The 14,225-nt window shown below is 39.2% G+C and overlaps 2 protein-coding genes and 1 long non-coding RNA gene across 6 annotated transcripts; 1 reads left to right on the top strand and 2 right to left on the bottom strand.

Moving 5' to 3' along the window:
- Window positions 1-721: 721 nt before the first annotated feature.
- Window positions 722-3,445, bottom strand: LOC103984207 (uncharacterized). Of its 2 annotated transcripts, none has more exons than XM_009401665.3 (4): window positions 3,307-3,445; window positions 1,643-2,524; window positions 1,233-1,426; window positions 722-1,040 (listed from the first exon to the last, which is right to left on the bottom strand). In XM_009401665.3, exons 2-3 carry the CDS (start codon window positions 2,491-2,493, stop codon window positions 1,252-1,254), a joined length of 1,026 nt encoding a protein of 341 aa, XP_009399940.1. In that variant the 5' UTR covers window positions 2,494-2,524; window positions 3,307-3,445; the 3' UTR covers window positions 722-1,040; window positions 1,233-1,251. The 2 variants fall into 2 exon arrangements, with proteins under 2 accessions (XP_009399940.1, XP_064948564.1); XM_065092492.1 differs by having other exon boundaries at window positions 1,643-2,502; window positions 3,307-3,437.
- A 1,877-nt stretch (window positions 3,446-5,322) lies between these two features.
- LOC103989235 (BOI-related E3 ubiquitin-protein ligase 1-like) lies at window positions 5,323-6,902 on the bottom strand. Its single transcript, XM_065092493.1, has 4 exons — window positions 6,606-6,902; window positions 6,403-6,485; window positions 5,993-6,315; window positions 5,323-5,908 (listed from the first exon to the last, which is right to left on the bottom strand). The coding sequence occupies exons 1-4, from the start codon at window positions 6,650-6,652 to the stop codon at window positions 5,420-5,422; spliced, it is 942 nt and encodes a 313-aa protein (XP_064948565.1). The 5' UTR covers window positions 6,653-6,902; the 3' UTR covers window positions 5,323-5,419.
- A 2,336-nt stretch (window positions 6,903-9,238) lies between these two features.
- LOC135598536 (uncharacterized) lies at window positions 9,239-13,879 on the top strand. Of its 3 annotated transcripts, none has more exons than XR_010481589.1 (4): window positions 9,239-9,433; window positions 9,522-9,826; window positions 12,098-12,224; window positions 13,557-13,879. It is a non-coding gene; the product is annotated as an uncharacterized LOC135598536 (long non-coding RNA). The 3 variants fall into 3 exon arrangements; XR_010481590.1 differs by having other exon boundaries at window positions 13,568-13,878; XR_010481588.1 differs by lacking the exon at window positions 13,557-13,879 and having other exon boundaries at window positions 12,098-13,548.
- The last annotated feature ends 346 nt before the right edge of the window (window positions 13,880-14,225 follow it).

The raw sequence follows: 14,225 nt of genomic DNA, 5'->3' as shown, positions 1-14,225 counted from the left end.
TTTTTATTCATCCCTTAACATTTTTGTTTTTATTTATATATACACACACCTCAAAACTTGGTTGTTTTTTCTTTATTTTTAATCAGATATATATATACTTAATATGTAAAATCTAAATATTTTTAATATATATATATATATATTAAAATTTAGAGAGTTAAATATGTTATTCCAAACTTTGAAACTATAGGTTATGCAGAACTCGCTGCAAAAAGAATAACATATATTTTATTGCAACACATAATATGTCGATAGGAAGTCACATATATAGTTTAGGATTATAAGAACATCTCTTGTATCATAATATGAGGACATGAGGCACCCAAACAAAGTAGGCTTATAATAACATCTCTTGCATCACATTTCTTGTACAATAATCATGAATACCTATTAAAGCTCACAAAACCTACAATAAAACACCCATCCATAAACTACTCATGGATAAAAGATGAATGGGGATTATGGATAAGATTTTTAAAAAATAATCTAAAATTTCCTAGCAGATTATGAAATCTTAAGCCCATTCTACCTTTCTTGGACTTCTTGTAGATTTCTGGGAATGACTGACTTCAAAAAGATGACCTTTGAAGAAACATTCTTCATCAGTCTAGTTGAAAGTCCACATTCAAGTTGAAGAAACAGAAAGGCTTGAAAGTCCACATTCAAGTTGAAGCTCATGGAAGACCACATATCATTTACCACAAACCTACCGCTGAACAAATTTGAGACACAAAAAACGATAAATAATCTGTAATGATTCAGGTACAATACCATATAACATGAAACATATCCAATGACAATGGTAAACAGAATGAGAAAATATGATAATTATTGGAAGTTTCAAGTACTTCATGGTGGACACGCTTAGCGGATGAGAACATACAGCTTAACTGAACAGGAATCAATAAGCCATCATTATGATCTCATTTGGTGTCTATGCAGGCGATTAATGTGACACCAAATGAAAATCTTCTACTATCTTCTCAAAAGTTGCATCTGAACTTTCCTGATTCATCATTGTGCTCTCCTTCTGAAATTTCCTGGGTATAAGACACATTGCAAGGTGAGTAGAAGAATTAGCTTGCAACCTAACATAACAAGTAAAAGATCTATCAGCAAAGGAACTGCATAAACAATGAATTAAATAGTTGTCTGCCCCAAGGTTCCCGAGTAAAGAAAAACCTGAGTCTCTGTAGCAAGAGGAATGAATTATCACATAATAGACTACTCACCATTGTAGCATAAGGAAAGTTAAATTCCAGGACTGTTGAGTGCCATCCACTTGCACTGCTCATTCATGGCCAATAATTGTGCCTCTTTCTTGTCTAACAAAGTTCTTAGCCTCACATTCTCCTCGATGAGCTTCTGAACTTCAGCTTCCTTTTTAACCTTCTCGTTCTCAAGATGAGTGGTCTCGGCAACTAGCCTATGCATTGAACAAATTTAACTTAACTGTAAAGTTGAATGATAGTCTCCACACTAGAAAAATAACTAAATTGTAGATAAACTCCAAGGAAGAATACATTTAATGCATTGTTAGTCTGCTAGTTCTGTTTAGTGATGAAGCCTTTGGCACGAAACAAGAGAGATGATCTTATATATTTATACACGTCCAGTTAATTTAAGAATAGGAAGATGCTACCTGTCAAGAAGCTTTTCAACAGTTTGAAATTGTCTCTCTGATGACATAAGCGATTCTCTGACACTGATAAGACTGCTAACGAAGGACCTCAATGAGTCAAAATCCTGCTTCACACGACGGAGCTCCTGCTCATTCTCAGCAGCTCTCTGTCGTTGTCTTGATGTCTCTTCAACCATATCTGTGACTTTCTGCCGCATTTCATTCAACAGAGTGTTTGTGCCCAGTGCAAACTTTTCCATCTCTTCGACCTTTAGTGTCATGCTTTGAATTTGGAGAGTCTTTCTTTTGTTTTCTTCTAAACCTAACTTTACTTTTTCTTTCTCGGTAGCAGCTTCAGTTTCTGCCCTGATAGCCCTCTTAATAAGAGATTCCATAACTTCTGCCACAATACGAGTTGACTGAAGTGTTTCACTAAAATATCCACCAACATTAGCATCAAAAGGACCATATTTAAGATTACTTGCCAACTGTGACATCTCATCTGAACTTTCATGTGATGAAAGATCAACATCTGTAGACCACTCCGACAATGGTAGACCATGCTTGTCAACAAGTCCTATTCCCTCTTGATGCTTAATACCACATGAAACACAAGCTAAATGTGGAATTGCCATAATTCTTGCTTTTGATTTCAGATAGGTCAGCATTGTTGCGGTAGTTTTGACTCTACGCCAGAGGAGTTCTAAATCCTTGGTATCATCTTCCGCACATTTCATATCAATCTTTACCTCCATAACTTTCTCTTCCAATTTTTCAACTTGAGATTGGTGGCATTCAAACTCATGCTTCCATTTGGTGTTTTTCTGAATGAGTTGAGACTCTAGTGTACCCTGTTCCTTCTCCTTATCCATAACCACTCTCTGCTCTAACAATAAATCAGAGCTGTTTATTTAAATAAGAAAAATGATTATCTTCTTAGACAGACTAATAATTAAAGAGCAAAAAAAAAAAAAAACTTGCTATTCTGCCTTTATGACACGAATTATCATGATTGATGAACTATCTCTAACTTATATTTTCAGTTGAACACTTTGCCCCCGAAAGATCACATACAAATCAAATCCAAATACTTCAGAAAGCAAGCCAATTTGGAAGGTCAAATCCCCCAAAAGAAAAGAAGCACAGAAGTACATTTCACTGAGGAGGAGGCTCATAACAACATAATACTCAGCTTCCAAATAAGTCCTCGATAAGCCTAGGGTAGATATTAAACCAACAACGAGAGCTTGTTCGCTTGGATCGAAATCTTCAATGCATTGATTGTAACTACCATGCAAGAACCAATATGACTTGTATGCGCAGGGACCTATAAGAAGAAGGATGATTTGTGCTTGACAAGCAAGTACGCGAACATAGCAAATCGGTCATAAAACAGAAGTAATATATGCAATTTAAAGAAGAAGTCTTTCGGACCAAAATTTAGTCGGAAAAAGAGAGTGCATCAAGAACAATCGATTTTCCATCACGAACGATCAAGTTGGACAAAAAGATGCTTCTTTGCCAAACCACAAGCATGCATCAGGGATCAAAGACTCGATCGCAAGGGAAAAAATCTCGATTCTGAAGAACCCTAACTCCGAATCCCAAAAACCGATCTTAACAGCACAGTATCGACGGATCGATGGGGGAGAGAAGAAGGAATTGGTTGGGGTTTAAAACCCTACCTTCTTGATCGCAGGCGGGAGGGAAGGGATCGCACTCCTCCCTTCTGCTGTCGCTGCCGCCCCGCTTTCCTCCCTCTCCGGTACGGGGATGGCTTCGGCGAATGAAGACCAAAGCAGTGTCCTTTTCCTTATTGGGCCACAAGTGGGCCCCGACAAAGGACCGGAAGATTGTGGCTATATTATTGATTTATTCTATTTGATTCCAATTTTCCCCCTATTTTTGCGTATCAGCCCCTATGCTTTTTTAGATTCCCATATTACTCTCTCTCTCTCTAAATGTAATTATTTGTATTTGCATATTGGTCCCTGAAATCTAAAAATTGTATCTTCCTTTTCAGAAATATCATTCATCAAACCACCAATACTTTATAGAAAATTGGCACTCCAAGAAAAAATGACTTAATAAAATTAGTAATCATATGACAAAAGAATTTATTTTTTATTTGTTCATGTATTTCTTTAATTTTGTAATTGTATTTGTTACTAGGGTTGACTTATATATTGTATTTCTTGCTACCATTACACCTTAACCATTCGGAAAATAAATATTTACATATCACTCTTAGATATAAAGAGCGATTTATTGCTTATTTTATATAACAAAAAAAATCTTCTTATGTATGTGAAATCATGAACAAATAAAAATTCTCCGTTAACACGTTTAAGATATATATATTTGTGTGATCGTATCTTTCGATATATATGTGAAATCATTCGTGAGATTAAAATTATAAAGAATAGAGAAGGAATCTGTATTTCTATATGCATATTTCTCACATCTCAAGGAGAGTGAGTGAGATGGAAGCTACCGAAGGAAGGGAGCTTCCCAAAAGTGTTATAAGAGGTAAACCTAAAGGATGGTGACACATATGACTACAGGGACAAAGTGAACATACGATAAAGAAAAATAGGGTTAATTACATGTTATCACTGTTGTTAGCTATCTTCAGTATTATCATATTTATACTTTAAAAATTATATTTATTTTTTTATAGTTATAAAAATAAATTAATTGATGGTGACAAACGATGATGTTATTGAGGTCAATTGTTATGGACGAGGTGAGAATCATTTTGCATATACATCGGTACTGATGCAAACGTCGAATGACCATTTCATCGTTTGACAATTGTGTTGGTGTCGACGCATATGCGAGATGTCGTCACTTCTCTTATTCGCAACAGTCACTCGTCCTCCATCATTAATTAAAATATATAAATTATTTTTTATCTTTTATTTTTATATTTTTATTGACAAAATCGATGATATTAGAGTAAATAAATTTAGATATTTCACTTTTATAATTATAGAGATATTAGAATCGAGATATTAAAAATATTTAATTATAAAAATATATATAATTACTCCATAATAAAAGAAAACATGCCTTCTTATAATTAATTATACGACAAATGATGAGCTAAGGAGGTTTTATTTATAACTAATGAGGTAGGATCACAAGCAACGTCGATATAAGTTTAGATTTATCGATAGACGATGACATATCCTACATCGCTCACGTACAACACGATGAACACCAGGATGATGACGATGATGATAATGATGATGATGTCGAGATTACTTGTGATAACAATGTCAAAGCTGAGGTCACCGTGTGCTATTAAATTGATATTGTATGTTCTTTTCTCATCATTTTCATGCCTATCTTTCTTTTTTTTCTTTCTAATTTTAGCTAACATTTATATTTTTCCATTTCTAAACTGGATTAAAATTATTCTGTATTTAATTTTATGTATTTTATAAAATTAAATTAGCTACTAAGTAAGAGTGTGCATGCATATAAAATATTCAAATAAATTATAATAGAAGGGAACATGTATTTTCATGTGTTTTGTAACTTGTTTTTAAAATATAGAAATGCTGATGAGGTGTTTTTAACCTCTTAAAAAATAGAATTATTGATAAAATAAATAAATAAAAAGTTGGAACATTTACGGATACTAAAAACTACTTACTAAAGGAGCGAATGGATCTCTTCATCACTTTCTCCTGTACAAAACTAAGAGTATTTCCATTTCCTGATGTTTGGACGGCTGGTGATGCGCGTCGGATGGTGCACTGATGGGCCGCCGGTGATGATGAGGCGGTCGCCTTAGGAGAAGGCAACGTGGAGGCTCCCGGTGCTGATGCGCCCGCAAGCGGGGCACGAATCAACGGCACCGGCGGCCGCGCAGTCGGCGCAGAGGGAGAGGTGGCGGCACGGGAGCACCACAACCGCCGCGTTTCGCAGCCGGCACGCGCGGCATGATCCCTGGGCTGCCGGCTCTTGGTCGATCAACGAGGCAGAGCCGCTCTCGCCCTCGCCCTCCCAGGCAGCCGCGGCCACCTCCGTGGCCCGCTGAAGCTGCGCCTGTAGACCCGCTACCGCAGTCTGGGCCGCCACCGCTTTGGCTTGCCAGGTAAGCGTCTCGGCTCTCAGGCGGGCGATTAGCCTCTCGAGCTCGGCGCTCTTCCTTGCGGCCTGCTCCACCTCTGCTTCCTTCGTCTTGATCCTCTGCCGTGCCGCAGTTGCCGCGGCGCTCAGGAGAGCCTGGTAGTGCGATCGCCATTTCGCCACCAATGTTCTACGAAGAAGTTCTCCCTGCGATACTCTGTTACTTCGATTCTCTTCTACGGAGAGGTCGTGGACGAGTTAACCAAAACGGAGAGGAGAGACGACAAGCACCTGCGCGCGTAGGTAGCCATCGATTTCGTCTTGGTGCTGCTTAAGGTGAGGGGCGAGTTTCTCGAAGAGGGCTGGGGAAGCAGGAAGAAGGGGGTTGCAGGCGCGTTGCTGCTGCTGCTCGCCAAAGGCGAGTTGGAGGCCGGTGGAGGTGAGGGGAGCAGCGGATTCCGATCGAAGATGCGCGAGGCTTATCAACGTTGGCGGAAGACTGCTGGGTCCCAAGACCAAGAGATTACTAATACTGTCATTATCTTGCACCGGCGTCGACCCGATTGCCACTGCCGCCTCCTCTCTTCCTCGCTTCCTCGGGTTCGCAGTCGCTCCTGTTCCTCCATGAAACCAATCAAATCCCAATCTTGTTCCGGCAACGGAGCACAAGAAACAAATGGGAGTACAAGATTAACACTGACCGCCACCGGAGAACATCACCGCCGATGGGTCCAAGAAACCAGGCAGGTGTTGGGAACAATCGACGCCCGTCCTCTCCTCGCCTCTGCACGCATTCTGCGTCCGTAAAGCACGAAACTTTCCAACGGGGAGACCAAAAAGGCTCGAATCTTTGGGACGGAGGCGACCAAAAAATCACATTACCGGAGAGGGAAATAAGAATTACCCGTTCAGCAGTGGAACACCGGACGGACGCTGCGCTCGAATCACCATGTCCCTTGCGCCAGAGACCGGTCGAGAGAGAGAGAGAGAGATTTGTAACGCCCGCTCGTCCGGATTCAATGACGCCAAAAGAGAAGGCAGGCGAAGTGAGGGGGCGGCGAGAGGGATGCGCTGGAGAGACGGAGGAACGAGTCCAAGATTGGAGCGGCCTTCGGCGCCTTCCGTCCTCTGAGACACCGCACACGCAACCGCAACGCTTAAAACGACCCAACGCCCCGTCCGCCCCCTCCCATTGATCGAATCAAAGGCTTTCCTTGATTGCGAATGCCGATACAGCTCTCGTCGCTATATATCGCCCCCCCGCGAACGGATCTCGATGCACTCAGATGACGATGAATGCATGCATGCATGGAAATGAACAGTTCGCGGAGAAATATGTGGCATCGTGTTCTTGCTGATTTATATTACCATTCTATTTTTCTTGTCTAAATTAAGTTCCCCAACGTCCGTTTCTCTTCTTCTATCTTGGAAAGCATCAATCCATTTGATTTTGGCATTTCATGTTTCCTGTTATAACGCTACAATTCTTGTAAAGCAATCATCTCTGTTTATTCTTTGTACAAATTCGATCTCAATTATCTCTGTATATAACGCTACGATTCTTGTGAAGCAATTAAGATTGTTGCCATTTTCAAGGTTTTTGTGAAGCTTAACTTTCTATTTATCCTTTGATTTAATCTGTTAATAATCATTTTTTAGGGTTCCATTCAAATTGTACTTATTGCTTTGATTTGAGCTAATATTTATCTTTATTATTTTTATTTATTTTGATGGGTTTATCGGTCGTTTGACTTTGTTGACAAACGGGTCAATTCAGAGTCAACGGCTTTGACCCGGAGGTTTGACCAAGTCCATGTCGTTGACTGCTTGTTCGAAATATACACTTTTTTTTTTTGCCAGAAAGAACTCAGTTTCATTCCCTGTTCTTATATTTCTTAAGATCAAAACCATGGAAAAATAATTTGACTTCGAGTTGAGAGTTAGAACAAGAAGTGAATCAAAATCTATATATTAGTATCGAGCGGATCAGCTGTCTGTCACCACCAATCTGTGATCTGTATCGAATTCAAATATTTTCCATGATCATTCGGATTCGGAATATCGTTCTTAATGATTTGACTATTACAGTTTTGATGCTATGGAAGACGATCTATATCTTTTACATATTGTTTCATCTGTTCTTCGTATCCTCCCTTCAAATGCATTCCCCTTGTATTATCAGCAGGTTTCTCAATCCGATATACTCATCTTGCCAAATAATGTCTCCACATTTCTCTCGGATTCATTCAGCTCGGCAAATTCCAACTCTGGTCAACCAACGATCTAAAACTACACTGATCAGTATCTATCTAAATCGAGAGGGGGACCTTAAGGTTGGGGATTGTCGAAGGTTATCAGGATTGATTTGGTCACAGTTTGCAATCGAGAATGCAATCCATTTCATGTGTTCAATGCATCTACTTCTCCTCTTCGTACTGAAATGTATGCAATTGTTCCTACGTATGAAATGTCAGAGAAAGTAAACAAAGAAAGATATGGAACACATGTATACATTTCCTTGGGATTCAGACATGTTATATGAAATGTCTTCTCTCTCATGACAGCTAAAATATTTGGATTTGTGGAAGATTATCGAGTTCATCTAACTTGAGATACAGTTCTAAGAAATCCAGAATTCACTTCTATGGAAGATGGATGACAATGGAGGATTTGTAATCATTGGCTTCTATATCTGTGCTTATAGTTCTTTGGTGGCCACTCTTGTCCAATTGATATATGATTTCTCCAACCACAGAACAATCTCTACGATAAATGGCAAAGGATCAGAGAAGATTAGACGCCATTAACATGTAGCAAGTCCCTGAAATCAAACTACAGAACCCTGGAAACTAATTGATCTATCAAGGAACGATAGCTTAACGAAGATGGATGGAGTCTCCTTTAAATGCCATAAAAAGCACAATATAGACACAACGATCTCTCTACAGGAGCACAGAGACCGAACAACTGTGCGAAGAGTTCATAGAATGAGACTGAAGAGAGAGAAAACACCATTGTTTTCTCCCGAGACTCCTGCAAGAAGGACCAAGAGAGAGGAAACGTAGAACTTGCAGGAGCAGTGCTTCCGCATTGAGGATACCAGACGCCACACTGCAACACCAATTGCAAGTTTCGACTAGGACCAGTTTCAGAAGAAGAAGAAGAGAGTACAGTAATGGCGGTGAGCTGAGATGGGTGGGGAATTGAAGGTGGTGGATCCCAAATAGATTCTAGGGTTGAGATGAGTCAAGTGACTATAGAATCTTATGAAATATTTACTATATATTCATTGAGATTGTTTATTTGATTCTAATATTTTGATATGGCTATACAATGTTATGATATATTTACTATATCCTTTTTATGAGCGTAAATGCTGTGTCATTAGTGCATTCTTAAAGTTGACCATCTTTGTTTAAAGGTCAAACTCCAAGAAGAAAGGGTCAACGTTTCCCTCCCTATCTTTTGCGCCATCCCTTCCTCCCTCAACATGGTCATGGACACCAACTCACCATCCCCAATGTACATGTAGCGTTATGTGGTGGTCTTCTCCACCTCACCTCCTCTCCTTGGCAGTACATTCCCACACGCTAACACCGCCAGCCACAGCGTCACACGAGCAAATCAACCATGGGTGGCTGTGCGAGCAAACCGAAGGACGTTGACGGCCAGGCTCCCGGGATCCCGCAGGGCAACCTCCCTCTCACTCCCGACGCCGTGGAGGCCATCGAGGTAAGAAGAAGTGGATGCTCTGCGCTCGATAGCGCCGTCTCTTCTTGTTCGATTCTTCTGTAATCTCGTGGACGTCGCCTGCACGCAGGTCCCCGTCGAGCCGGAGATAAAGGAGGAGGAACCCACGCCCGGCGCCGAGGAGAGCGAGAGATGATGGTGTTGGTGATGGCTGTGCAGGACAAGACGAGTTGTTTGTTTGTTTGCTGTGATATATATATATATATATATATATATATATATATATATATATATATATATACAAGCGCGCGCGCGCGCGCACACTCGATGAGTGAATGAGGGGGGCGGGACGCAGGCGACGAGTACGCCTTCGAAGCCACTTTGCGGCATCCGAAGCCTAGTCCCGCCGCAGCTCGCACATCTCATCCATAGAAGGTAATCGTCCCTGCTGTTACCTTTTATCTTGGATCGCCTCGTCTCGACGTCGATCGCTCTCTCTTTGATGGTTTTCTGGGCGATTAAGCCACTCTCGATCTCTTCGCCTTGTTCAACCCACTGATCTGCATCTTAGAGATGCGATCTTTCTGGCTTCTTGGATGAAAGAAGCGTGATCTTGTGTTAGGGTTTCTGATTACCCTCCGCTTTCTGGGTTTTCGGATTGTCCATTGATTTCGGGGAGAAGGGATGCGAGAGTTAGGAGGACATGGAGAAGAAGGTTGCGGCTAGGGTTTGTTCTCTTCGATTGTTCTAGTGCCCTCGTTACTTTGAGGGATTCTATCAAGAAAACGAGCTACCAAGGAAAGCGTTACAGTGTTGTTTCTTGAAGGATGATTTCTTGAATCGCTTGCGGTTTCACCATCCAAAAATTTTGGTTATCTTTTGTATTGTACGTTTTGTTAGCTTGGAAATTATAATTTCCATGGTATTATTGGAACAAGATCACCAGAAGCCCTTTTCTATGATCTCTGTATACGCACCTTGATGTAATGGGTTACCCTTCCTTGCATCTCAAAAAAAGAAACAAAGAGGAGGCTGTGGAACTGCTTGAATTAGGTTCCATACATTACACACGTAATTCTGTCAAGAGATCGTGTGACTCAATAAATGGTCAAAGTTCACTTCTTATGGGCTCTAAAATTGAGAAAGAAAGGTGTTTGAGACGGTTCTTGATATGGGATTATAGCCTATTTTGGATGTTGTTGATCGTTGTTTGAACTTATTTTTCCCTTTGGTCCTGTAACGATGTTTGCTGCTCTGATCTATATCATTTTGAAATTTGGTTTTTATGTGGAACTATGTTTCCATCATATAATGATTTGAGATTTCTTCTCCTAGAGTCATCATTTCGTCTAGAATGTCAAAATAAGAAAGAAAAAAGATTCTTATGGGCATCTTTAGCAGATGTCTCGCCTAAAATTTAATACTGACCTCTCAAGTACTGTAATAGAAGTGCATCTTCATTGTTTTTCGTATTCAGGGTATATTCATTCATATTATTTCAACAGACAGTTAAATTTTGTTTTTGATTCACCCCACTTTTGCGTGCACTTGTTAGCTTAGTCAATAAAGATGAACAAAAATTAGGTAGGTTGCTGCAGAAGTGTTATTTACACATAATTCTATCTGCATTTGTAAAACCATATTTACAGTGAGAGAGAAAGAGGAAGAAAAAACACTAAGGCCACTAGGCCTTACAGAACCAACGTTTGTTCTCTTCCTCTTTGTATTCTGATGCGCTTGCTCTTTATCACCACTGATCTTCTGCATCTAACATTCATATGCTGTTGATTAGCACTTGAGTAATACATTATTGAAGGATTCTAAATTGCACATACTGATTTTTTATTTGTACATTTTTTACAATCATCCTTTATCTTTTTAAGTCATAGTCGAAATCAATGAATATACAACACTTCCTTTTATTGGTTGCTTTTATTATTCTGGTTTATTTTCATTTGAAGCTGTTAGCATAGTATGAATTACGTAAGTCCTGAATTATTTCTTTGACCTGATTGGCTTTTGTATCTTGCGAAGCTGTTAGCATAGTATGGTCATCGGACAAGGCTCCTAATTGAAGTTCTTGCTTGTTAGACATTACCTGAATTGTTAGAGAACTATTGTTTTTCTTTTATCATTTTGAGAATGTTGTTATTAACCCATCATTCATATGTGAGCACAAAAATAATTAGTTTCCAGTGTTCTAAATATATGTGGCTTCTAATGTGGTTACTTAATTTTGCACCTTTTTTTTGTAAGCTGAACAAGTCTTTGAAGATGCAAAAAAAATGCCATTAGCCCATATGTAGCGAGTGTTTTATATTGTTGAAATTTTGATAATACAATATACTACCACACATGATAATTAGGTGATGTAAACAAATCATGAAATGCACATTCAAGGTTCAATGCTGATACACGAGAAGTATTTCACATTTTTATCTATCCTCGTTTTCACTTCATCAGTTTGTAACACCATTTAAAGTTTCTACTTATGGCAGATTTCATGTGTATTATGGTATCCTGTAATCGAAAACCTTAGAGAGACTGAGTTCCTCATACTATACTTTGATTACCTCAACAGTTTGCTTTATGTTTTGATTCTATACTTTGATTGCCTTAACAATTTACTTTATGTTTTCATGTTCCTTCTGAGAATATGTTTCTGATTTAAAGTGGCATTGTATACCATTGCTAATTCTACTATAGAGGTGGAAAATGGCTGGAATGACTGAAGTGCACAATGGGCATGCCGCATGCCATACATGCACTGCCTACTCAACCAAGAGGTCCTCCCCCACTAGCTCGCCTGCGTGAACCTGTGGACCGTGAAAAGGTACACCCTCTCATCTGATTCATCATAATTTCTTTGTCCCTCTGTGAGAATAATATCTTCTCAATTGAAATCTTTTTTTAGACCTATACTTATGCCTGTGTAGTACCTGACAACAGATAGTATTTTACATTTAATTTGATTCTCCTTTTTTTGCGGCTTTTAGGCAATGCTTAGTTTTCTTTGTAGCATGACTATACAATCCAAAAAGAATAAAGATTAATTTTTGTAGCTTGAAAAAGAAAAAGGGAACAAAGAGAAAAATTGGCAGTGCTGTAAATCAGCTGTCAAATAATACTAGTAGGAAGTTCTGGTGGCTAGAATCATCTTAGACTGATGAGTTCTGGCCAAAGATAAGATAAAAAGACAAGAAGAAACAAGAGAAGCTCTAGAATGGTGGGCTAAACTTGAAAATACAGCAAAGCAAATGCCTATTTGTGACCTAAAAGATCAATTGCAACTACAAGATTATAACATGTAGAACGGGTTCAGTTGACTAGCCCTATCTTTTTCTGTTCTCTCCATGATTCCTTTTTAAACATAACCTTTAAAATTGATCATCGACAACGTTTGTTGGTTATGATCTTGTAGTTACACTTTATACCATCTTGTTTTTGACGCAGCCCCTCACATACCCAATGGTTGAAACTACATGAGTATTCTATTTAACCTGCCACATCACCAATCTTCATCAAACGGTTCATGCTTTATTAGTTTGTATGGTCAATAACACATTGAGTTGCAAGGTCAACCATGCTTTATGGATTTGTATATTGCACAACTAGGAAATAACATGTTTAAGAAGTTAGTCTTGAGATGGATGTGCGTGCGGATTGATGAAAGATTGAGAAATATTTACATATACTCTAGATCAAGGTTATAAGTCTGGGTCTGGTACTGGTTCCGGTCATCTATGGGACCAATATTGTGCCGGCGGATTGGGCAATTTATTGGCCCGTATTGCTCAGTATCAGCTGTAAAATATATAAAAATAAATAAATACCGAATGGTCCTGGGTCGTATGATCCAATGCTAGTCCTTGCTTGGACCAGTAAATGTGCCACATCGATTATTGTATTTTCAAATTTCATGCCATCAGACTACAGGATTTTCATTTAAAAAAGCTTGGATTAAGTTGGGATTTGAGGTTTAAGTAGTATTTAAACTTAAAAAATTTGCTCGATGCTTTTCATGTTGTTGTTTGGTATTTAATAATTGAATTGGTTTTATTGAATAAATAAATGCCATTTCTTTTCTCATCCAAAGTTATATATTCATGAGTTATTAACATTTTTCTCTCTTGAAATTGCATGACTTGCCCCCTGCTGCTTCGAGTGTTCACTAAGGTGTGTATGCGCTTTGGATGCCCTGTAAACATCAACGTTACAGAATACTTAAAATCTTTCATTTTTTTTGCTTGATATTGCCATTTACATGCTCTTTATGCTGGATTCTGACGCTATAGTTTGAACAACTTAAGGAATTCCTAAAATCTAAGCTCACAAATAAGTTCAAAATGGCCCAGTAACCATTGGTTTGATGATCTTTTTGGTTTGGCCTAGAAAAGCACGTGCTGTATTATCAAATTCAATGCTGGCACTTGAGTTTATGTTGCTTGTTGGGTCATCCTCGGTTGCCTAACTTTCTAATATTGGTGTCATGGTGGTGATGTTGTCGTTGAGGGAAATAATGGTCAAAATACCATCGGTATGGGTCCATGTTAACCTATCGCACCCCTTTTGAGCTTTAAACCGGTATGCAGACTGGCCCTTACTTACTGGGCAGTACTAGATCGTGCCGAGCGGGGACCAATCGTCTAGTTTCTCTGTTCAGTAGGCCTCCCATGCCTGGCAGGAAGCATATTGCTTGGCACCCATATCCACACGTGCTGAAGTAGCTGCGGCCACTTTCAGTTTCTGACTTTTATCCAAATAGCAACTCCTTCAGTCCTCACTCTCACTTTTAGAACAGCTAGTTTTCTCATCTAATAAGGTAAACCAAAGC

Source organism: Musa acuminata, chromosome BXJ2-1 (assembly GCF_036884655.1).
Source record: "Musa acuminata AAA Group cultivar baxijiao chromosome BXJ2-1, Cavendish_Baxijiao_AAA, whole genome shotgun sequence".
Taxonomy (NCBI): Eukaryota; Viridiplantae; Streptophyta; class Magnoliopsida; order Zingiberales; family Musaceae; genus Musa; species Musa acuminata.
Note: the sequence above shows the minus strand (reverse complement) of the source record. Positions and strands in the feature narration are given on the sequence as shown.

Excerpts from the sequence above, each read along its gene's own strand:
- LOC103984207 (XM_009401665.3), bottom strand. The coding sequence starts at position 2,493 with ATGGATAAGGAGAAGGAACAGGGTACACTAGAGTCTCAACTCATTCAG. Across the intron at positions 1,427-1,642 it reads GTTGAAAAGCTTCTTGACAG|GCTAGTTGCCGAGACCACTC; the intron begins GTAGCATCTTCC and ends TTCAATGCATAG.
- LOC103989235 (XM_065092493.1), bottom strand. The coding sequence starts at position 6,652 with ATGGTGATTCGAGCGCAGCGTCCGTCCGGTGTTCCACTGCTGAACGG. Across the intron at positions 6,316-6,402 it reads GGTGATGTTCTCCGGTGGCG|GAGCGACTGCGAACCCGAGG; the intron begins GTCAGTGTTAAT and ends ATGGAGGAACAG. Across the intron at positions 5,909-5,992 it reads ATGGCTACCTACGCGCGCAG|GGAGAACTTCTTCGTAGAAC; the intron begins GTGCTTGTCGTC and ends AGAGTATCGCAG.